We start from the raw sequence: 25,217 nt of genomic DNA on the forward strand, positions 1-25,217 counted from the left end.
TACTTCCACATCATGAATTTCCACTGCGATGACCACACCCGAGGCTTCCCTTGTTCTCCCGCATAGTTCTTCGACCTCCGCTGCACAACCTCCAACTTCGTCGGTTCCACATATTGTCACCATCCAGAATGATAATTCTGTGTTGCCTACATGAGTTATTCTTAATGAGACCAATTATGCTCTTTGGTCTCAACTCATGGAAATTCGAATTGTTACCCATGGAAAGTTGGGCTATCTTACTGGCTCTATTGCTATGCTAGCCGAATCTGCTCCTACTTTTGATGCGTGGACCACTGAAAATCTACGAGTCAAAGGTTGGTTAATTGATTCTATGTCCCCTGAGTTGATGGGCCGCTTTATTCGTCTTCGCACTGCCAAGGAGATTTGGGCTGCTGTCAAGAAAGTATTCTATGATGGATCCGACGAATCTCAAGTTTACGAAGTAAACAGGAAGGCATTCACCCTCAAATAGAATGGCCAACATGTTTCCAAATATTATAGCATGCTTCAGAGTCTTTTTCAGGAACTAGATCATCACGACCCCTTTATCTATGGTGTGCGCTGCTGACACTGATGCATAGCAAAAAAAAACCTCGACCGTCTTCGAGTTTATATTTTTCTTTTTGGATTGGATCCCGAATTTGATCAAGTCCGTAGTGAAATCCTCCGCAAGGAACCTAAACTAGATCTTGACCAAAGTTTTGCTTATGTTCGCCGTGATGCACAACAACACGTCAATTTTACTGGTGCTGCCACCTCTCTTAATGCTACTATCATGGTGGCTCAATGTTCCAAGGGACCACCTTCATCTCATGGGAGTTCCTCGACCCAAGGGGTGAAGGACAAATTAGTTTTCACGTGCACTTATTGTGGTGGTTCAAAGCACACTCGTGAATATTGTTATGAATTAGTTGGCTTTCCATCTTGGTGGGATCATTCTAAGAATAAAAGAAGTGGTCATAAGGCACTCCAAGCCTCTGCTACTCCAGAGACCCCCCTGTAAGTGGCAACAAATCAAATGAACATACTTCTGCATCTGCGTCCATGGCTACATCAGGTACAACCAGTTATGCATTGAATGTTTCTTCCACCTCACCTACCAGTAATGTCTGGATTATTGATTCAGGCGCCTCTGATCATATGACATGTGATTCGAATAAAATCACATCTTTGTCTCCATCTTCACAGTCAGTAGTATCCAATGCTAACTGTAGTTCCTCTCCTGTTGTTAGAGAGGGTTCTTTATCCCTTACAGATTCGTTGCACCTAGATTCAATACTTGTTGTGCCGTCATTGGATTTTAATTTGCTATCTGTTGCGCAAATTACTCATGCTATTTTCTGTACTGTAATGCTTTGGCCAAATTGTTGTATTTTTTAGGACATCCTTACAAGGAAGATAATTGGTTATGGTACTAGAAGGGGCAAGCTGTATTTTTTGGATTTGGCACCAAGTGGTGAGACTCGGATTTCTCAAGCCTTCAAGACTAGTGGAGATCCGACCGAGAAAAATCATAATTTTATTTGGTTGTGGCATAGACGGTTGGGTCATGCCTCCTGTGGATACCTTAAAAAGTTGTTTCCTTCATGGTTTAGTAAACTTTCAAATTTTAATTTTAAGTGTGATGTTTGTGAACTGGCAAAAAGCCATAGAGTTTCCTTCCCTTTGAGTTTGAATAAAAGTACGGTGCCATTTGCAATTGTTCATTCTGATGTTTAGGATCCTGCTCCAATTTCTACTCCTTCTGGTGCTCGTTGGTTTGTTACCTTTATTGATGATTGGACATGTATGCCTTGGATTTCTCTCTTAAAAACCAAGGGGGAGGTATGTACCACATTTCATCAGTTTTACAAGATGGTAGACACTCAGTTTCATGCAAAAATTAAGATCCTTCGTTCTGATAATGGGGGTGAATTTGTGAATCATGATCTTTGTCAGTTTTTAGAAGCTCATGAAATTGAACATCAACGAACATGTCCATATACCCCTCAGCAAAATGGGGTAGCAGAGCACAAAAATCGTCATTTGTTAGAAGTGGTTCGAGCTTCATTGTTTGATGTTCAAATGCCTCGTTCTTTTTGGGAAGAAGCAGTGTGTTCTGCTACGTATCTTATTAATCAGGTTCCCTCCAGTGTCTTGAACTTCCAACCACCATTACAAGCCCTTCGTCAGTTTTGTGCTCTTCATTCCACTCCAAATTTGGAGCCACGAGTCTTTGGATGCGTAACTTTCGTTCACCTTTATACACATCAGCGCAACAAGTTGGAGCCTCGAGCACTCAAGTGCGTGTTTATTGGCTATGCCCAACATAAAAAAGGGTATCGATGATATCATCCACCTACTCAAAAGCTCTACATCATTATGGATGTGGATTTTCGAGAAGAAGAAATGTATTTTTCTGGGGGAGTTCAGGCACAAGCGAGTCCAGATCTGTTGATGATCGTTCCTGACTGGAAGGATTCGTTACTCGAGTCGTTATGTCATCCAACAGTTCAGGATGCAATAATCGACTCGTCAGATACCACTCCAGAAACTACGCATGAAAGTCTTGATGACCGGTCACAGTTGGTCTCCTCACCCACAACCCACTCACCCAGTTAGGGGGAGAAGAATGATGTATTGATGCCCGTTTCTGAAGTTGCTGTACCATTTAACCAATTATCTTCTGAGGTGTCTTATGAACCTACAACCCAGGTAACATCCCAGAACATTGATGTTGAAGATTTATATTTAACTGATTTATTTTCAGACGATCCATCTAATGAGATACATCTACAATCATACCAATTACCCGTTCGTAAGAATCGTGGTATCCCGAAGATTCAATATGAAGCAGATCCCAAAACTAAAGAAAAGTACCCAATTAGCAACCATGTTTCCACTCATAGATTGTCCACACTAATGCCATGTTGATCAAACAACTAGATTCTTTGCCTACACCAAGCAGTGTAGAAGAGGCTTTGATGGATCCAAACTGGAAACAAGCGATGAATGATGAGATGCAAGCTCTTCAAAAGAATTCCACATGGGAACTTGTTCCTCTCCCAAGTGGCAAACGAACTGTGGGTTGTAGATGGATTTATACCATTAAGTTAAAGACGGATGGATCAATCGAACTGTACAAAGCTCGATTGGTGGCAAAAGGATACACTCAGAGATATGGAGTGGATTATCAGGAGACGGTTGCTCCAATAGCAAAAATCAATACTGTACGAATCCTAATATCACTTGCTGCAAACTTGGATTAGCCATTACACCAATTCGATGTCAAAAATGCCTTTTTACATGGTAATTTAGAAAAAGAAGTTTATATGGATCCTCTGCCTAGATGTAACTTGAGTTCCGAATCAAAACACTATGTGTGCAAATTAAAGAAGTCTTTGTATGGTTTGTAGCAGTCACCTAGAGCATGGTTTGGGCGGTTGACAAAGTCTATGAGGGAATTCGGATATAAACAAAGTAATTTTGATCATACTTTGTTCTTGAAGCATAAGGAAAATAAAATTACAGCTTTGATATTATATGTTGATGATATGATCGTAACAGGTGATGATCCTAACGAAAGAAAAGCATTGCAAGAGTACTTATCTAAGGAGTTTGAGATGAAAGATCTTGGTACACTTAAGTATTTTCTTGGGATAGAAGTATCTAGATCATAGCAAGGTATCTTCTTGTCTCAATGAAAATATGTTATGGATTTATTAACTGAAACAGGGATGCTGGGGTGTAAACCAGTTAATACGCCTATGGAGGAAAATCACAAGCTTGGTGAGTGTACTGATCATAAAACAACTGACAAGGAGCAATACTAGCGCCTAGTTGGGAGGTTAATTTATTTGTCACATACGAGACTGGACATTGCATATGATGTGAGTGTTGTAAGCCAGTTTATGCACTCTCCAAGTGAAGTTCATAGAGATGCAGTGAATCGCATCTTAAGATATTTGAAATCAACTCCTGGTAAAGGGTTAATGTATTCAAAGTAAGGACATCTGGATGTAATTGGGTATACAGATGCGAATTGGGCTTGGTCCCAAACAGACAGGCGATCCATTTCAGGTTACTTTACTTTTGTAGGAGGTAACCTTGTTGCTTGGGGTAGTAAGAAAGAAAATGTTGTTGCAAAATCAAGTGCGGAGGCAGAACATAGAGGTATGACACATGGTGTTTGTGAGTTGTTATGGATTAAGCATGTTCTAACGGACTTTGGTTTTAAGCCTAAAAAACCCATGAAATTATATTGCGATAATATTGCGGCCATTAATATTGCTCATAATCCAGTTCAACATGATCGAACTAAACATGTTGAAGTGGATAGGCATTTCATCAAAGAAAGATTAGAAGACAAGACGCTTCAGTTCCAGTTTGTAAAGTCAGAAGATCAATTGGTAGATATCTTGACGAAAACCATTTCAAGCCGAGTATTTCAGGACATGCTGAGCAAGTTGGACCTTGGTGACATTTATGCTCCAACTTGAGGGGGAGTGTTGGCATGTGCGTGAGTTCAGGAAAGTGATTTCCTAATTAGTGTAGTTGGCTAATTCTTGTACAATGAGGACTTTGTTTCCTAGTTTATTTTGTTTCCTTGTTAAACCTGTAAAACCCTATGTAAACATATAAATAGCTCATTATGGAGATGAATAGAATTGAATCAGTTTTACCTAAACATATATTTCTACTCTCGAAATTGAAATCGAGACAAAATACAGAGACTAAACATACATATATATATATATATATATATAGCAAAAGGCAAAGAATGGTGAAACATTCAAAATACCAGAAAATACCCTTGGTTAATTTAAACATTAAGAATTAAAATTATTAATTAAATGAGGATAATATGGTAAATTCACTTTTTTTCATATTAAAAAAAATTAAAATTGAAAACAAAATCAGATAATAGGTCCTCTTTTTATGGAACATAACTACCCATAGTATATTTTCTTAATTCTAAAAATAAAATAAAAAAGAAAACCAATTGGCGTGAGCATTTGCCAAGGAGCTAGTTTAAAATAATGCATGAGTTTCAAAGTTCCATCCAATGGCCAAGCAAAGACTGATAAATAAAAATTAAGAGTTATAATTTATAATTACAAGGAAAATATTTTCCTCCTTATCAGGTAAGTAGGAACTCTTACATTCTTAGAAATAGCATTGTGATACATGTGCAAAAAAAATTCTTTATATGTTTTTGATGAATTACTTTTGCATATATGTCAAAATGTTATTCACACTTGTTACAGGTAAAGAGACAAGTAGTATCATAATTACCGACAAAGAGCTCTTACTATTTCTGGACATGTTTTTAAATTGACTGAATTGACTAACACTTTTATTCAACCAAAAGGCATGCAAACTTCATATTTATATATCTAAAAGTAAGAGGGAGACACGTGCGCAAACACAAACAGGTCCAAGAGAGAAAAATAATTAAGAACTAAGAGCATATCTAGGAGAGTCTCTAAATTTTAGTTAAATTCTAGCAAAAATATCTAGAAAGCTGTAGGGGCTTTTTTCTTCCGACAGCTGTAAATAGGCTAGGCTGCCGTAAATGGCAGATTGATGAAATTGTCCCCTTTGTTTGAGTTCGAAAATCAAGCCCCAAAATGATTCAAAAAGGCAGTAGAGCCTTAGGAAACATCTTGGTTTTCTTCACCAATCAAAGCAACAGCAACAGCAATTTACAGATAAATTCTTGGCTTGGCATGAGAAGCTTGTGGCATGGGAGCAAAATTGTCATGAGTTTAGCACTGAAGAGAAAACTAAGTGTTTCTAGGGAAAAAATGGGGTATTAAGGTTGGAAAGAAAGGATTTTGCAGAGAGGTTTGGTTGAGCATGAGGAAAAAGATAGAAAATGTAGCTTGAGTGTTTTCCGGCAGCTTGACAGAGACTCTGTCAAGTGTCAGAACAGCTTGCCAATAGGGAAAACTAAGGGAAAATGATGAGCTGAGCACGAAATTACTGGGTTTTGGGAGTAAGAGAGGAAGCTTGCTCTCTGATGTAGTTGATGCTTGTTGGGTGGAAGAGGCCCTTTTTATAGCCGATGGAAGTTGACATTTTCCAAGAAACCCTAATGGTTTCTATCCAATTTGGCCAAGTCTTTTCCTTCCTTTCTCCCCTCATCCTTTCAATCATCCTATTTTGGTAAAATTTTCTCGGCCCATTTGCATAAAATCAGGGATTGGTGCTCAAAGCCATTTCCCGCAGCTGCCTCAGAATTCCCATTTTCTGCTATTTCCTTCCTTTCATTTCTTCCTTTTTTTATGGCCAGGTCTGATGAGGGAAATAGAATGGTGTGCATGCTGGTTCAAAGGGTGATCTACGCTCCAATATCCCTTGGTCATTTGGAAATTTTTGCTTGAAACTTGTTCTTCCCATGTGCTAGAGCTTTGCAACAGCTTTTCAGACTTTTCTTCGTGGCTTCTGTTTTCCAACAAAGTGCTGATGGTTTTGCAGGTCTTTATTTTATTTATGTGGGCCTTCTAGAACAATGGATTGACTTATCAAATAAATGGGCCAACTTCACCAAGGTTTGGCTTGAGGTGTTGGGCTTTTTGGTAGAGTCAATAGGCTATTTTGGTTGGGCTATTTTTATTTGGAGTGATGGGATATTCTTTTCTCTCTTGTGCTTACCCACATGTTTGGGCCTATGAAATGGGCTTGAGTCCCGAGGCTCCCAAGCAACCTCGGACTTCCATTTCTCGGCCCATGAATGGGCCTCATGACAATTTATTACCATCCATACCACAACCCACTCAAGCAAGCCCTGAGCATCTTGCGCGGCTTGGGCCTACTTAAACTTGTAGCGTGGCATGATGCTTATTTGCTTGGCGTGGCATGTGTGCAAAGCGTATATGACGAACTTTCGCGTGCCCACATCGGGTTTCTTCTCAATAAGGTATTGCATTGAGCTGAGAATTTATTTAGGCCGAAACGTGGATTTTTTTGGGCCTCAACAAAAGCTATTATAGCAAACCACTTAAAAGGTATTTCCTCCAGTAATGTTCTCTATTTTGGCTAATCTGAAATATTTTGTTATTATTTTCTCTTTCTCTTTCTCCCTATGTCTCTTGCAAATCAAATATATTAAAAAGAAAAGTAGAAACCCAACCCCACGAACCTCCCAAATGTCTCTATCTTTCTCCCCCGTTTTCTCTCTTTTTCTCTTTCTCTTCAATTTGGCGAGCCACCATTTTTCTCTCCTTCTTGCTAGATGTAGAGAGCCAAATGTTGGTTCTCCAATATAGAGCGCCAAGTAGGGAGTTTGTTAGAATGAGGATTTTCATTCTTTTTAGTCAACGTAGCTAGGAATGAGAGAATATGGAGTTTACTGGAGATGCTCTAATGGAACACAACTAACTACAATGAAAACATCATTCATGTCCATCTGTGACTGATTGCTCATATATGGGCTCATAGAATATGGTTTGCCAAATGACAGTCAAAAACCTTGTAGTAATTAATGTATCCTACATAGAAAATCAAATTAGAGTCTTCATCTTTTTATTTATTTGTACGAATTAGAGTCTTCATCTTATTATTATTATTTTTTATCATGAAAAATAGTTTCATTGATACTGGAAAAATAGTTTCATGGCTTTGTATTCGGCTTCAGCACTTGAACGAGCAACGACACTTTGTTTCTTACTCTTCCATGTGACCAAATTTCCTCCAACGAAGGTACAATATCCTCTGTTGGATTTCCGGTCAATTTGACACCCTACCCAATCAACATCTGAGTACCCTATAATTTGATTGTTTCTATTTTTCCTCATCAAAATACCACGACCAATGGAACCCTTTAAGTAACGAAGAATCCGTTTGACTGCTTGCAGGTGAGTTGATCGAGGAGAATGCATGAATTGGCTTACTAAGATTACTGCATGAGAGATGTGAGGACGAGAAATAGTAAGATAAATAAGCCTCCCAACCAGCCTTTGATAACAACTAGCATCTGCTAACAAATCTCCATCGAGACCAAGTTTGTCTTTGTAGTCAATTGGGGTAATGACTGGTTTGGTTTCTAACATACTAGTTTCTTGAAGAAGATCCAACATATACTTGTGTTGATTAAGAAATAAACCTTTGCTTGAAGAGGCAATTTCAATACCCAAAAAATATTTTAAGGACCCTAAATCCTTAATAGCAAACTTCTTGTGAAGAAAAGACTTGAGTTTATGAATCTCTCTCATATTATTGCTTGTAATAATGAGATCATCAACATATATAAGTACCACCAATCTTCCAACAGGCCCATCTTTAACAAACAAAGAGGAATCTGCATTACTTCTTTTGAAATTTATACTTTCAAGAACTGAACTTAATTTGGCATACCAAGCCCGTGGAGATTGCTTAAGTCTGTAGATAGCCTTGTGCAATTTACAAACCATTCCTTCTTGTTTTTCTTGAGGATGACCAGGTGGCAAGCTCATGTAAACTTCCTCTTCTAATTCTCCATGCAAAAAGGCATTCTTCACATCCATTTGAAATAAAGGCCAATCATTATTGACAGCAACAGATAAGAGAACTCTTACTGTGTTCATCTTTGCTACAGGAACAAAAGTTTCCTTGTAGTCTATCCAAAAGTTTGAGTAAGCCCCTTAGCCACTAGCCTTGCCTTGTGTCTCTCAATGGATCCATCGTTGTTAAACTTGGTCTTATAAACCCATTTGCAACCAACCACTTTCTTTCCTTTAGGCAACTTAACAATACTCCAGGTTTGATTTTCATCAAGAGCTTTAAGTTTTTCTCTCATTTTTTTTTTCCAAATCAATTGGGTTTTTGCCTCTTGAAAAGAGCTGGGTTCACAAGAGTTGGAAATTTTGCTTTGAAAGACGGCATGGGATCGAGACACGTTAGCGTAGGTAATATACCTTTCAACTGGATATTGAGTGGCACAACTAACATAGTCCTTGAATTTTGGTGAGGGATTCCGCGCTCGACTTGAATTTCTTCGTGGTGCAATTAGAGAAGGAAGAGTAGAAATAAGCTCAGTTTGAACACTGTCGAAAGGAGTACCTTCGTTGTTGGAAGGTGTTCCTTCGTTGATGGAAGTTATATCTCGAGAACAAGGAATACTTGTAGGACTATGATCATCAATGGTTTCTACAATTAACAAAGGCACTTGATCAAGAAAGCTCTCCCCCTGACTATTATTTCCATAGAATTTATCAAAGAAGGAACATGTTTCATCAAACACAACATCACAAGATATAATGATCTTTCGGGTTCTTGAATCATAGCATTTATACCCTTTTTGTGTTGAAGAATAACCCATAAAAACACACTTAGCTTCCCTTGAGTCAAATTTATCTCGATGTAATCCTTGAATATGAACAAAACAAACACAGCCAAAGATACGAAGGGGGGAAAGATCAATTTTCCTTCCTTTGAGAACTTCAAGAGGAGATTTGTAGTTAAGAACTCCACTTGGAAGCCTATTGATCACATAGGCTGCCGTAAGAACTCCCCGAGACCAAAACTTCTTAGGAACATTTATTTGCAGCATGAGCGACCACATTTCAAGGAGATCACGATTTTTCTCTCTGCCACCCTATTTTGTTGGGGTGTGCCAACACAACTTGTCTGATGAATTACACCATAAGAACTTAAGTATTGTGAAAGGGTATTATTCATAAATTCACCATTGTCAGATCTCAAAACTTAAAGCTGGGCTGAAAATTGATTCATTATAAGCCGATGAAACTCTTTGAAGACAGAAGCAACCTCACTCTTTGATTTCAATAGATATAACCAAGTAGCTCGAGAGAAATCATCGACAAAGATAATAAAATATTTAAAGCCATCAAAAGATTCTAAGGGTTCTGGCCCCCATACATCTGAGTGAACAATCTCAGAAGGTCTGGTGGTTTTTGACAATGAATGACTAAATGGTAGACGTGTTTATTTTGAAAAATGACAAATCTCACAATCTTAGGATGCCTTATCTAGTGCTGGAAATAAGCTTCACAAAACACGATTTGGGAGAGAATTGACTTGGAGCCTTCTTGAGTTGTTAGGAAAATGATGAAGAATATACAATCCATTTGAGTAAACACCTTCACCAATCTTCTTCTTGGTAATTCGATCCTGAAAAATCACATTAAAAGGAGAAAAAATGGCATCATAGTTTAAGGAATTTGTTAGTCTTCCTACTAACAATAACTGAAAAGGGAACTATGGCACATATAAGGCAATAGACTCAACATCTGTACCAAGAAATTTAACCTTCCCTTGGTCCAAAACTAAGACATCAGTACCATTAGCTACAGCGGCAGAGTGAGCCTTAGTGAAATTCTTAAAATCACAAAGATACTGTTTTTTATTCATCATGTGATCGGTGGCTCCCGAATCTATAACCCAAACATTTGACATAGTGCTAGAAATAAGTGCAGTCACAAAGGCTTTGACAATACCTGAGACATCAGAAGTAGAGAACTTTTCATATTGTTGAAGAAAATTAGCAAACTGTCCAAGAAGAGCAGCAGAGTTTGAGGCTAGATTTGCTCTAGCATTATTAGAGACACTTGCATCAATTTTACGATTGGGATTCTCATTTTTTTGGTGGAGATACGCAGCAAACTCACCAAGAAAAACTGAAGGGTTGGTAGTGAATTTTTCAAAATCATCAGCAGCAGAAACTTGATTGGCACTGTGTTTTTGTTCTCTGTTTCCTTCCTTTCCAAATTTTGGTTTCAAATGAGGGTGGAGAATCCAACACCTATCCTTGGTGTGACCTTTTTGTTCGTAATGACTACACTTCAAATTGCCTTTCTTTCCTTTGAAATTTTTTCTTGCTTGTCTTTTAGCACCAACTACAAAAGCTTTAGATTCAGAACTTCCAGCGCCTGAGGTTTCTACGTTCATGACTTTCTTCCTTACCTTTTCTCATTGAATAGTAGTACAAACAGTATTGAAAGAAGGCATTTCAGCACTCATCAAAATGTGAGTGCGTAAGTCTTCATAATCTGCATCCAAACTTGCCAAGAGTTGGAAAATTTTATCCTCTTCAACCATTTTCAAAAGGGTGGCTAAATCAGTAGTCTGTGGTCTGTAAAGATCTAGCTCATTCCACATACCTTTAAGCTTTCCATATGTTCAATAAAAGGTTTTCCATCTTCATATACCCTAACAATATCCTTCTTTAGTTGAAAAACCATGGCTGCATTATTTTGATTTCCATACATTTCTTTGACAGCAATCCAAAGATGTTGCGCATAATAAAAAAAAACTGAAAATCTTAACAACTTGAGGCTCTATAGAGTTGAGCAACCAAGACATGACAAGTTGATCCTTGCAGAACCAATCCTCATACTTTGGATCATCAACAGGAGGAGCATGAATATTTCCATTGATGAAGCCAAGTTTCAATCTTCCTCCAAGAGCCAAACTGACAGCTCTTGACCAAGGAATATAGTTAAATCCATTTAGAAGAACTGAACAAAGGCGAAGATTAGGATTCCCATCGGATTCGCCGGAAAAAATAGAAGCTCTCCCAGAAGAATCACCCATTGAGAAGACAAAGAGACATGATTTTCAAAGGTCTTGCTCTAATACCATATAGAAATCATAGAAAAAGAAGAAAACAGAACAACACAAGTTTAACGAGGTCCGGCAATTTTGAACCTACATCCCCGGTGAAGTTTGAGATTCTTATTCATCATATAGATATCAGTACAACAGGCTACATATATAGGCAAACCTTTTACAGTCGTTAGAATTAATAAAGGCTTTTACAGTACCAAGACAATACAACTGTTGGAAGAAGAAGAGTTTCCAGCAGCTATAAGAAAACGAGGAGTTTCCAGCATCAGTTAATTATTTTACATATTCCAATATGTAATTATGGATTAATGGGCTCAAATTTATATAATAATTATACATAAATAAAAAAAGTCCCATTAATTCCCAAATGGTCGAGTGACGACTCAAGTGGTACAAAACCACACCAAATCTCAAGTTATACAAAACCACATCAAATCCCAAGTGGTACAAAACCACGCCAAAGCCCCGAGTGATACAATAACATGCAAATTAAACAATCTTTTTGAAACTACGTTGGTTTGATCTTGTCAACGGTAAGTAAGCAGTTTAGCACCCCAATAGACGCAATTGCAACTAAATTTGAATCCATGGGTCATCTACATATGAAAATTTTAACCTCTCCAAATTGCCTCGAAGACACAATCTTAATTAGTGGGCCACATTTACCCATTAATTTCCAAATCTTAAATCCGAACAGAATCCCCGGTTTATTCTTGTCCAAATTTGCCTCCAAACACAATTCCATATCGAATCCCTGATTTATTCAGCTAAATTCACTCAAACACTTTTCAATGCAATTCAAATCAAATTTCTCTCGCAATGAGTCATTTATTCATTGCAATTCTTTGAACTATGAGTGGCTTGATTCCCGCAGTGGATACGTAGGCACCCTGAGATTCGACTTATGGGCAGCTGCAAAACCAAATACACACGTTCTGTTTCTTTATTATGGAATCAAAGGGTGTTCCCTTGAAGCAATGGATTGTAATTAAGAGACACTACGTCTCAAATGGGTCGAACTTAAAATAATAAAATCTAATTATTTAATTAGTGGTGGTAAAATTATGTTGGGAGGTTCACATTTTTCTTCAACAATCATAATTAATTATTAAACTTAGGCTTAATATGACAAAACGTCCCTAAGGTTTACAAAACTATCAGATTGCATCCTTACTTTTTTTTTTTTTTTTTTTTGGTCATTCGTGGTCCTCAAGGTAAGCATGTGTGATCACATATGGTCCCTGCCGTTAGGTTCCGTCAAAAATTTCGTTAGTCTGCTGTATATATATATATATCACAAAACATCCCTGAGGTTCACGCACCTATCACAAATGGTCCTTAACCAAAATTTTATGAATTTTAAATTATTTTTAAAAAACTTCAAAAAAATATAGTGTCACGTGTATTTAAAATACAATATATATTTTTAAATAATTTTAAAAAGAAAACTAATAATTTATGAATTTTAAATTAAAAAAATTCGCAAGATCCATTTGTGATAATGCGTGAATCTCAGGGATGTTTTAATATATATATATATATATATATATAAATACCACGTTAGCAAACTAACTGGAGCTTTTGACGAAACCTAACAGTAGGGACCATTTGTGATCACACATATTAATCTTGAGGACCATAAATGACACAGAAAAATATTAAGGATACAATATGATAGTTTCGTAAACCTTAAAAACGTTTTGTGATATTAAGCCTTAAACTTATTCAATAGCTCATAGCAAAATTCAAATTCGGCTCATTACCATTACAAAATGGGCTAATGGAAGTAGTCCATTGTGACTCGGGCCTACATTGCTTTAGCCATTCACTTTCTATTTAACATTTTAATAATAATTGATAGAATGATTCATTATTTTAATTACATGATAAAACCTAATTAGAAGGAGGAATCAAAGTTGAAACAAGACTTGTCCCTTCCTTGTAAGCTGCATATGGTAATGTGGTTGGTTTGTTGGGCAACTTGGCAAGGCAAAGAAAGAAGACAAAACATCCTTTCGGAGATCTCAAAGGGCCTCTCTGATAATCCGACCCCCTTCGATGTTTCCCAAGTTTCTCCCTTCTTAACTCCTCGTCTCCTCCGACCTTAACCCAAACCCCAACCCAACTTGTTCTCTCTGTTCTGAACCCAAAAGAAACAAAAAAACAGAAACAGAAAGAGAGAGAGAAAGATGTCGACTCTTCCATCTACCCATTGTTGCCACACTTACTCGCCATTGCCGCCTTCATCTTCGTCTTCATCTCCATCGTCGTCGTCTTCAGTATCGTATTTACCTTCTTATTCATCTGCACACGGACGCCTGCAACGTATTGCAGTGCCTTCCACTCCGAAACGTTTTGTTTCAGCTAAGGTTTCTCTGCAATCTCAATCCGTTTCGGAGAAAAATGCTGTCCACATGCAAGACGGTTAGCTTCTTCAGTTTTTGTGAGCTTATCTTGATTGCATCTGAGTCTATGGTTGTTTAATTTTATTGATTTGCTAACAACCTTAGACCAATTCTTTGAATTTTAGATGCCATCAGAAATCATCAGATTGTTCTGTTCTTGCGTTAAGAGCTTCCGCCTTTTGATTTATTTATATACTTATTGTCATTTATTAATGTAGGCCCAGTGGCGCCAGTAGTGAACCCAATTGAGAATGAAACTCCTTTCGAGAAATTGAAAGATGGGTTATTTTCAGCTCCATCTTCCAGGGAATCTAAAGACATAACTGGGTTTAATGTCAATGAAAAAGACTCAACTGTCAGTATCACTGTGGTTGGGGCTTCTGGGGACCTTGCTAAGAAGAAGATATTCCCTGCACTTTTCGCACTTTATTACGAGGGTTGCCTCCCTGAGGTGTGGATTTTGTTTTTCTTTCATTTGATTTACTCTATTCCCATATATTGGATTGATCGGTGGAAAATAATGTGATGTTTTGTTGCAGCATTTTACTATTTACGGTTATGCTCGGAGTAAGATGACTGATGCGGAGCTCAGAGACATGGTTAGCAAGACGCTTACTTGCAGGATTGACAAGAGGTGAGCCAAGCTTTATTCTTGTTTGTAAAATGAGGTTGCTTTGCTTTGTTATGTATACTTTGATTGAAAGCTCTAACTAGTATTTGACAGTTCTTTTGCTGAGTTGATTGGTATGTGATATTGTTTTGTTGGAACTTCAGGGAGAATTGTGGCGAAAAAATGGAGCAATTTCTTCAAAGATGTTTCTACCATTCTGGTCAGTATGATTCACAGGAAGATTTCGCGAAGCTGGACAAGAAACTAAAGGAACATGAGGTACTTTATATGTTCATATGGTGTACTTTATAAACTAAACATCTATGTGCATATGATGTTTATACTTTGCATTCTGCTCGAGATTTGGAGTTTGGATGAATTTTAAGTTCCTTTGCATATCAGACTTGCTCATGTGTACTTTATATTATCGTCCATTTCAATGACATTCAAGTTAGTTATTTTCTCCATTTTAGTCCTACTTCCATTTAGATTGACAAGGAACTGCATGTGTAGGGGGGAAGAGTTCCTCATCGCCTGTTCTATCTATCTATCCCTCCAAACATATTCATAGATGCTGTTCGCTGTGCTAGCTCGTCAGCCTCATCTGGTAACGGCTGGACCAGGGTTATTGTTGAGAAACCCTTTGGTCGAGATTCAGAATCCTCTGCGGCTTTGACCAAGGCCCTCAAGCAGTACCTAGAAGAGGATCAAATATTCAGGTAGATTTTTTTGGACCGGGTTGGTTTTGATCATGCAATGATTATGGACCATAAGCTAATATAAGGTTCTTTTTTCTGTTAACAGGATAGACCACTATCTGGGCAAGGAGCTTGTGGAAAACCTTTCAGTTCTCCGCTTCTCCAACCTTATTTTCGAACCCTTATGGTCAAGGCAGTATATAAGAAATGTACAGTTAATATTCTCTGAAGATTTTGGCACTGAAGGACGTGGAGGGTAATTTTCTTTCCTAAGTAGGCATAACCCTTTTATGGGGTCGGAAGTTGGGCATGAATTTCTAATCTTTCCTAAACCCTTCTTCCTTGCCGTGGATGTAGGTACTTTGACAATTATGGGATAATAAGAGATATAATGCAGAATCACTTGCTTCAGATACTGGCACTCTTTGCAATGGAAACCCCTGTCAGTTTGGATGCAGAAGATATCAGAAACGAGAAGGTTTTACAAATACCTGAAATGAGACTGCTTTAGTACCATATATTATAACTTTCCTCTTTCCTTTATTTATATTGCTTGCTCGGTGCCAGGTTAAAGTTTTACGTTCTATGAGGCCATTGCAACTTGAAAATGTGGTCACGGGGCAATACAAGAGCCATGTTAGAGGAGGTATTACTTACCCAGCCTACACGGATGACAAGACTGTACCCAAAGACAGCTTGACTCCAACATTTGCTGCAGCTGCCCTCTTCATAGACAATGCAAGATGGGATGGGGTTCCTTTCCTCATGAAAGCTGGGAAAGCATTGCATAATAAGAGGTGATCAATTAGGGATATAACCTAATTCTTGTTTTATTTACTGAGTTTTTGATATCTCGACTCATAGTTGTTTCTTTAATTTTTTTTTCCAGGGCTGAGATAAGGGTACAGTTTCGTCATGTGCCTGGAAATTTGTATAATCGAAATATCGGAACAGATCTTGATCGAGCGACAAATGAGCTTGTTATCCGAGTGCAGCCTGATGAAGCTATTTTGCTGAAGATCAATAACAAAGTCCCTGGTTTGGGAATGAGGTTGGACAGGAGTAACCTAAATCTTCACTACGCAGCCAGGTAAATTTCAGAAGTTATATATATATTCGACCAAAGGGTTTAATCTTGTACTTGCTATGAAATATTGTTAATTGTAATATCAGAATTAGACTCTTACTGTATGATACTAGTTCAGTGAAACCGTACTCAACACTACTTATGGTTATTTTTTATGATTGTCTATTTTATGTTTTGGACAAATACTAAAATGTTTAACCAAATCTGTTTGGCATGTTATTTGTAGATATTCAAAGGAGATTCCGGATGCTTATGAGAGGCTTCTGCTGGATGCTATTGAAGGGGAAAGGAGGCTATTTATTCGGAGTGATGAACTTGATGCTGCTTGGGCACTCTTCACACCCTTATTGAAAGAGATAGAAGAGAAGAAGATTATTCCCGAGTACTACCCTTACGGAAGTAGGGGTCCTGTTGGGGCACACTATCTTGCAGCAAGGTACAAAGTCCGGTGGGGTGATGTTGGTGTGGAGCAGTGACTCTCTGAGCGAAGTCCTCATTTCCATTGCTATCAGAGCGAAATGGAATAAATTTTTTTCGAAATTTTTGCTTTGTAATTTGTTCCGGGTAGATTAGGAGTGTGGTCTTACTAATTAACAAGCAATTAGAACTAGGACTTGGATTATCCTTGAGTTTTTGTGAAATCTGCTCTTTGTCAACGTTAAGAAACATTGAAGTAAATTCACTCCAGGTTTCTTCTCCAGTAATGCAGTCCCGGCATGTATATGTGTAAATTAATTACTTGATAATTAGTGTACTTTGAATCTGTTTCCTAGCACTGATTAAGAAACAGAGGCTTAATAGTAAGTTGAGTTTCACTGTGCAGGCATGCGAATTACATTGAAAGCCAAATGCCTTGTGGCAGAGTGAAGGCAACAAGAGCAAATCCAAACAAACTCTAGAAATTTACTCTCAAAATACAGACGGAGAATGTAACCTGAAAATTGATGCCAGGATTGAGACTCAAATGACAAATTCTAACGATAATAATCAGCTTCGAATTCTAGTGAATGCCTTATCTAAGGAAACAGATGATGCCCTATTTCTTACCGTTTGGAATAAATTGATTAGTTTGATCCAGCGGTTAAGAGATAGAACATCATCCAAATGCCCTAGATAAAACTTAATTAGCAGGTTTTTTTTATTGTCGTACATTAACCCTCAGCCCGGTTCGAAATTAGAAAATGGGTCATCTACTGAGGCCCAAATTTTGAAGCCACATTTGTTCCGACCTGCAGTTGACTTTTTCTTTTCTTTTTTTCTTTTTTTCTCTCTTGGCCTTTGGCCATAGGCCACAGCAGACGAAAACCCTCTTAGGCATCTGGTTAGCGAAAATGAATTCATGGAAATCAGTTCTTATGCCTTTTATCCGTTTTCTATGTTTGATAATGTTTGGGAAAGTAATTGAAAAATATTATTTGATTTCCTTTTTCATATTTGTTTGTGCATGAATTGGGAACAACAATTTGTAAGAGGATATTTGGAAAACTAAACAAAATGTATCGTTTGTATTTAAAAAAATTTGTCTTAAATTAGAAATATGCAAACGTGGGAAAAAAAGCATAAATTTTTTTCAATTATTTAAAATTAATTTCTCAAGGGAAAGGAAGATGAAAATCATTTTCCCAAATTTAGACTTACCAAACAAAGGAAAATAAATTATTTATCATTCAAGACTCCATTTCCTACAAACCAAACACCATAGGGTTTATCTTTTGACATGTTTTAACACCATAGGCTAGCCAAGAATCATCACATGAATCGTAGGTATGAACATAGGGGCAGCCCTAGAGTGGTGCAAGTGGCACCACAGCACAAAGCCCCTGGAAAAAAAAATTTCTTCATATTATATATATATATATATTAATATTATAGGAATTGTATATATATTTTAGCGTGTTATATATTAGCACAAAAGCATATGTGGCGGAGTTGACTTTTCAGTGCTTATCCCTTTAGCAACAGTATATATATCCCCCCTTCCCCCCAACTTAAAAATAAAAACAAAAACATAACTTCATGGCTTCTTATTTCCCTTAAACTTTGATTTTCGGGTAAGTAATCATCATGATTCATCAATCTCTCTTTGGTTTTTTTTTCAATCCTTTGACAAATTTTGTTATTCTTTCAATTTCAGGAATTTCATCACCAAAAAGAGAAAACCCTAATTCCTAAATTCATAAAGACCACTCAAAATTAAATAGTCAGATTCAAGTCTCAATTCAAATTCAGGAGACCATTGACCCGGTGTTTCGTGAGAAGCAAAAAATCATAGAAAAAAATATTTTGATGAGAATGCTTGTGAGCCATCCCAATCGGTTCCTGAATCAGCTTAAGAAAAGTTTAGAATTGATTATTTCTTGTATTTAGTGGATCAAGCTATTGGTTCTTTACGGAGAAGGTTTCAACAACATCAAGAGTATGAGAATATTTTTGGGTTTTTGTTTATTTCCAAGAAGTTAAATTCATTCGATGACGACAATTTGAAGACTTGTTGCAGTCATCTGGAAAGCATTTTGAAAAATGACAAGTTTTCTGATGTCGGTGTGGAAGATTTATTTGTTGATTTGAAAGTTTTACGGGAGTGTTTACCAAAAGAAAAAATCACAACTACTGCAATATTAGATTTTTTGAAAAGTTTAAATAGTTTTCCAAATGCATCCATTGCATATAGAATTCTATTGACTATTCCTGTTACTGTTGCATTTGCATAAAGAAGTTTTTCAAAATTAAAATTGTTAAAATCATACTTGCGATCAACTATGTTGCAAGAAATATTCAATGGACTAGCTTTGATTTCAATTGAAAGTGAACTTCTAGAAAAACTTGATTATGATCATTTGATTGATGATTTCTCTTCTAAAAATTCAAGACGATCAATTTTTAGACATTAGTATTGTATTTGTTGTGTGTTTTTAAAAAAAAAATTGGGGGGAAGTTCACATAATAGTTTTAATTCTGCAAATAAAGACAACAAATACAATGTGAGTGATTTTTGGATAGTCAAGCATGTTTTTGTTGTTACTTTTCTGTTTGTAGTATAATCTAATTTGTTAATAACATTTGTGTGCAACTACTTTTTTGTTTATGATTGACAATTTTTTATCCTATTAAACACAGATTGCTTATTGGAGGTAGCAAGGGATCTTATGGAGGCATAAGAAGCTTATTTTTATATCAAACATACTAATATTTAACTTTATGAAATGGAAACATTTAATTTTTTATGAATTTGATTTCTTATTGTCATTACATGTTTATTGATGGTGACTTTTAGTTATAAAAAAAAGGGAGTTTCACTAAAACACCCAAAATGGATGTTGAAATTATAAAAAAAACCCAACACCCAAAACATTTTATAAACACACCCAAAACTCATCATTACACATTCAAAACCCATTTATAAACACACCAAAAAAGTTGACTTTGGGGTTGATTTTGGGTGTGTTTCTATGTTTAAATAATGCATGGCTTTTTTTATAAATACATGTCTAGGATTGGGTTTATTTATAAATTTGTATAAAAAAAATTGTTTTATGACATTAAGTTATGGAAAAAAAAATTTACATAGTATTTTTGTATTAGATTATGTGAGGCCCCAATTTAAATTTCGCACAAGGCCCTCAAAATCTAAAAAAACGACCATATATGAACATTGGGATGAAACCACTCTCCTTTACTTTCCGTCTTTGGCCAAAAAGGTCAGAAAATTAAGAGCAAACTACTTTTTTTTTTCTTTTTCTTTTTAAAAAAAAGTAGAACAAAAGAATGGGTTTTATCTGTAAACCTACTCGTTTTTAAAGAAAGAATTTCACCATAAACTTTAGAATTTGGGTGATTTGTCAATAGCAAATTTTATAAAGATCCCTTTTTGACTCCTCGATGGCCAACACATGAAAAAATAACACAAGAATCAGATGCATATCTCATACCTACCTACCCATTCATAATTCATTCATTAAAGAAACCAACGTCGACGAAAATAAAGACATTAAGCAAAGTCATCCACTCTTTTGTTTGCAAGTTTTTAAAAAGATTTTGCAAATTTCGTTTGCTTTACAAATTTACTAATAAAATATTCTTGCAAACATTATCTGCTATGGTTATGAAGTCACGTCTTCTTTTATGTATGCTCATCAAGTTGGATGATTTGTGTCCTTGGTTTTTTGGCTGTATCTCCCACGTTTCATGTGATGAGTTGTCAAATGATCAAAGAAAATAGGGGCAATTCCTCATTCAATCAAAAATCAAAGGGGCCTACTTAATTATTGTTTGCACCAAACGCTTAGACCATTTCATCATTTTTTTCATGCCAATTTGGACCCATTACTATCAATCTCCTTAGTGTCAAAAACAGTTGAAACTATGCAAAGGCTCTATTAGAATTTAGAGAGCCAAGCCTAGCCAATCAGTTACTACTTTTGAGGCACAATAGACGCCTCACTGCCTTAACTATCCACACAACTTACTTAAGGCATAATGTAGCTTTTGACGTTTATCACGGTTAAAAGTTCATCTGTAAGTGATATTATTAACTCATGTGTTATAATATGAATATTTTATATTTTAAGTCACATGTCTCATAGTATGGTAGAATATGTAAGTCGTGACACTAATACAGTGGTGCATAGATTAGTCCACTATACTTTATCTTTATCATGTATATTTACATAGTAAGAGGTTCCCTCGAATATCATCGAGGATGTTCTTATATAAAAAATCTTATGTAATTTGTATTTCATCATTTTTAATATATGGTTTTTAAATAAATAAATAGATAAATATGAAGCACTTAAAAATTTGGAGGAAATAGTATGTGATGTTCCCATATTTTGGAGCAGGTAACAAGAAACCGAAGAAGAAAAAAAAGAAAAAGAAAAAGGAAATAGCGTGAGAGAGAGAGAGAGAGAGAGAGTGGCGGTACGAGTTGTAACTTTCCGATTTCAATTATTGAATTTCAAGATATTTCCCATTGGCAAATTTACGCGTGCCAATAAAAGAACAAGCCTTGAGAAGTGGCCTTCAAATTTCAAACGCCACCCCAACTTCCTTCTCTCACTGAGCCAAAGGGCTTACATCATCGTCCCCAACAAGAGGTGCCCACCATTTTGGGTCCTGAGCTGAGCCTGATCCCACAAAAGCAGACATGGCAGAGAACAAGCCTGCGCAAATCAAGGACTTGCAGATTCTGAAAGCAAACAAAGATGATGAAAACAAGAAGCACCTGGCGCCCAAGAGGAGCTCCAACAAGGACAGGCACAAAAAGGTGGATGGTAGAGGGAGAAGAATACGGATGCCTGCCTTGTGTGCAGCTAGGGTTTTTCAATTGACCAGAGAATTGGGTCACAAGTCTGATGGGGAAACAATTCAGTGGCTGCTGCAGCAAGCTGAGCCATCAATTATAGCTGCCACTGGCTCTGGAACTGTACCTGCTTCAGCTCTTGCAGCCGCAGGGTCCTCTGTTTCTGAACAGGGGAGCTCTGTTTCCTCTGTTTCTTCTGGGTTGCATACAAGGATGGAAGGACTAATAAGACCAAGTGTTGGGTCTGAAGGCAGTGCCAACTGGGCATTTCATATGGGCAGATCTAATGTAGCAAGTGGGGTTTGGCCCTTGCCCTTTCTCAGTGGGGTTAGGTCTGGCTTTGATCAAAATTCTGGTCAGGCAACAGTCAATTTTGGGAGTGAAAACTTGAACATCATGCAGCATAAGTTTGGGTTTCATGGGTTTGATGTTCCTGGTATGAATTTGGGGTCAATGGGTTTTCCCACAATTCTAAGTGGAAGCAACCAGCAAGTTCCAGGTTTAGAGCTTGGGCTCTCACAGGATGGTCATATTGGGGTGGTGAGTTCTCAAGCTTTGACCCAATTTCACCAGCACAAAGGGCAGAGGCCAGGTGGTGTAGCTTCCTTCAATCAGCAGCAGCAGCATCAGCAGCCATCTGATACGAATGAATGATTTTCAATGATAAAAACAGAAGAGAAAATCAAAATAGCTCAGATACTAGCTTTTGCTGGGTTACCCTTCTTTCAGTATTTTTCATTTGATCAGGTGGTTCTCTATCTCTCTCTTTCTTTCAGAGTCTCCTTTATTGGAAATTCTTTTTTTGAATGTTTAATTTTGTCACATGCAGGATGAAGTATGAAGAGAAAAATGGCTTGGAGATTGGATTTGCTTTCTATTTCTGGTTCGTTTTTTGATGTGTGTGCTATCATGTCCCAATTAGAATATGGCTGCTGCTTGCATCCAACCAAAAAAATTGTTGAAATGTTGAGCATATACTATATAAGATTTCATGCAGTGCAGGTATGCAATTTCATTTAGATATGATCTGGTTCCTGTTTCACTGAGTCTTTATTTATATATATATATATATATATATATATATATAAATATATAGCTCAAGAAGATGCTCTTTTAAAGTTGCTTCTTTCAAACTTGGCAATGATTTGCAATTGGTTAGTTCTTGGAAGTGGTGTGGTGTGGTGCTTTCCTTTCTTGTTAAACAATACGTCTTAGTCTTGGATTTGATCTTAATGAAATAGGATTACTGAACCTTAATTTAAAGGATACATGTGACGGTGCTCTTGTCGTTTTCGTTACAGAAAAAATGTAAAGGAAAAAAAGAAACTAAGGTTGTTCTTAACACTTGTTAAAAATGAACCAAGTACAATATACATGATAAGGGGCTTATGACTCAAGTAGTTAAGAGGAAGTTACTCATGCATGCACATGTGGTAAGTGACCGACCCATCGTCATAAACAAAACGGTTGTCGTTCTCCCAATTGCAGCAGGCCGTCAATCCAAGCCCAATCAAATCAAACAATGCACCAAAGAGGATGGCAAATGAACCTAACCCATTTCCAACATTGAGTTTTACCATTGTTTCCCTATCCCATCCAAGCACAACCGAACCAAACCCGGTTATGCATCAGTTTGGGCCATCACCAATCAAAAAGAGGCCCTTGTTGTTTTCCATTACAAGCGAGGTCATGGTGAAGGTGTGAAGCTCAATCTGTCAACCCAGAAAATGTCCAGAAAATTTTACAGACAGGGATGAGGACGAGACGTTGCCATAGCAGTGCCCCCCAGTAAGCTTAATCAACTAGTAACCAGAGACAAAAATGTAGGGTGGTCCAAGCAACCCAACCCAAGTGACTTGTTGGACCACATCAAATTAAAGATTCAAACATATATTGGGGATTGATTGGATTGGATTTGGATCTATAGACTACAGTCTGTGTTCTCTCTAAGCCTCTAATTAACTTCATATGGAGGCCGTTTTAAGTTGTATGGACTGCCAAATATACCATGTAATCCCTTATCGGCAACAAATATCTTCTCTTTTCTTTTACCCTTTTTGTTTCTCTGGCTGACAAAAGTTGCATGGCAATCAATACATTATACATGTATATTGTGTGTGTGTATATATATATAAAAATATATCATATTCTCTCTTTTATCTATTACATTAAAGAAAATGTGTGGATCCAATTAATACATATTAGTCAGCTAATCAGCTAATGGATGTGAGTATTGTAGTGTTACATGCTGGGTTTTCTTAGAAATAATGAGAATTAAATTAAAACGAGAAATGTACTTAGAATGCAGAGTGAACTTAGACGAATGTGGAAAAAAAAAATTCTAAATTCTTTGTTTTATTGTTGGTAAGCACCCGCCCGGAGTCCTAGGCTTATGAAGATGTGCAAGTGGAATTGCCACTTGAGATCTGGTCTGATGTGAGTAGATTTGCACAACCTCCCCCCGGGCCAGTGGAATTGGATGAGCTGCTTTGTGATGCAAGTTCATGTGATGAAGATGCCAGCACTTAACTTCACTAAACCCATCAACCATTTGCTAAATCCACTTGAAAAAGACATATGATTAATAAGTCCAGGTAATATTATATAATTACACTTGGCCTCAGGTACTTACATAAACCCTGAATTTGACTTTAATATACTTTTTTATTCATCTTTGATTATTCAAATAATTTGAACCTCAAATTTCAACGAAGTTTGTGTGAGCATGGTATTGTGGTAATTATCTTTCTTTTTTTTTTTTTTGGATGCTGCTGCTACCCCAATTTAAACACATGATTTCTCAGCACCTCAATAATGCATTTGTGGTCTGATTGTCATTCTGTGAAACAAACACCATCAATGATCCATTTTTTCACTTACAATATTGTCAATCCCATACTCCTTGTTCATCTGTTGGAAAAGGAAAAAAGAAGAGCCCAATCACATGGCATGTTGCCATGGCAGGTGGACCTAAAAGCCTTACAATCTTTACTTCCTGGTACGGATATGTTGTTCCCTATGATTTTCTGGTTCCTCTCAATTAGAAGTAATACGAGTGATAGTCTAAATTATAAGTAGGAGGACAGTTTCTCACATACACTAATAAGGTACCATGGATTCGAACCTAAAATCATTGGCCTACATCTTTGGAATAAAATCCAGTTAGAAAAGGAAATCCAATTAAAAAAATTCTTTTTCACTAAGTTAAAACCGCGTGAACAGTATTACTTCTTTTTTAAATATTAGAAGAAGTTACACGTTTAAATTTCCCCACTCTCTAACTAATAAATAAGAATATCATTATATTTTATGCAGATCCACATGGTTTTAAGCCCCCTTTTTTTTTCTTTTCTTTTTTCTCAGGCTGGGTTTCTTCCATGTGTGTGTCATGTGCTGATCCTGCAGAATAGTAGTTATGGCAAGTGGCATGTTTCAATGGGTGGCCCTAGGCTCCCTCTTTTATGTGTACCTGTGATGTTACATTTGTTTGACTTTACAGTCTTACTTACACCATTAATATCTTTTGCACTCAACTCTGCAAAGCAACTATATAATAATATTACAGATATGG

General features: G+C 36.9%; 1 protein-coding gene and 2 pseudogenes across 2 annotated transcripts; all 3 read left to right on the forward strand.

Moving 5' to 3' along the window:
- The first annotated feature begins 13,465 nt into the window (after positions 1-13,465).
- On the forward strand, positions 13,466-17,047 carry G6PD2 (glucose-6-phosphate dehydrogenase 2). Its single transcript, XM_008223985.3, has 10 exons — positions 13,466-13,971; positions 14,171-14,403; positions 14,492-14,586; positions 14,727-14,841; positions 15,076-15,281; positions 15,367-15,516; positions 15,618-15,738; positions 15,828-16,057; positions 16,150-16,350; positions 16,574-17,047. Exons 1-10 carry the CDS (start codon positions 13,737-13,739, stop codon positions 16,821-16,823), a joined length of 1,836 nt encoding a protein of 611 aa, XP_008222207.1. The 5' UTR covers positions 13,466-13,736; the 3' UTR covers positions 16,824-17,047.
- Positions 17,048-17,678: 631 nt separating this feature from the next.
- LOC148919884 (uncharacterized) lies at positions 17,679-19,238 on the forward strand (annotated as a pseudogene).
- A 2,124-nt stretch (positions 19,239-21,362) lies between these two features.
- LOC103322105 (transcription factor TCP20 pseudogene) lies at positions 21,363-22,665 on the forward strand (annotated as a pseudogene). The gene is made up of 2 exons (XR_016124643.1): positions 21,363-22,393; positions 22,476-22,665. The product of XR_016124643.1 is annotated as a transcription factor TCP20 pseudogene (transcript).
- Positions 22,666-25,217: the final 2,552 nt, after the last annotated feature.

The sequence above is a fragment of the Prunus mume genome, linkage group LG2 (genome assembly GCF_029339155.1).
Source record: "Prunus mume cultivar Tortuosa linkage group LG2, ASM2933915v1, whole genome shotgun sequence".
Taxonomy (NCBI): Eukaryota; Viridiplantae; Streptophyta; class Magnoliopsida; order Rosales; family Rosaceae; genus Prunus; species Prunus mume.

What these genes read in the sequence shown, in the direction of transcription:
- G6PD2 (XM_008223985.3), top strand. Translation starts at nt 13,737, where the DNA reads ATGTCGACTCTTCCATCTACCCATTGTTGCCACACTTACTCGCCATTG. An exon ending in ACGAGGGTTGCCTCCCTGAG is followed by an intron (nt 14,404 to 14,491) that starts GTGTGGATTTTG and finishes GTTTTGTTGCAG; the next exon opens with CATTTTACTATTTACGGTTA. An exon ending in GGCACTGAAGGACGTGGAGG is followed by an intron (nt 15,517 to 15,617) that starts GTAATTTTCTTT and finishes CCGTGGATGTAG; the next exon opens with GTACTTTGACAATTATGGGA.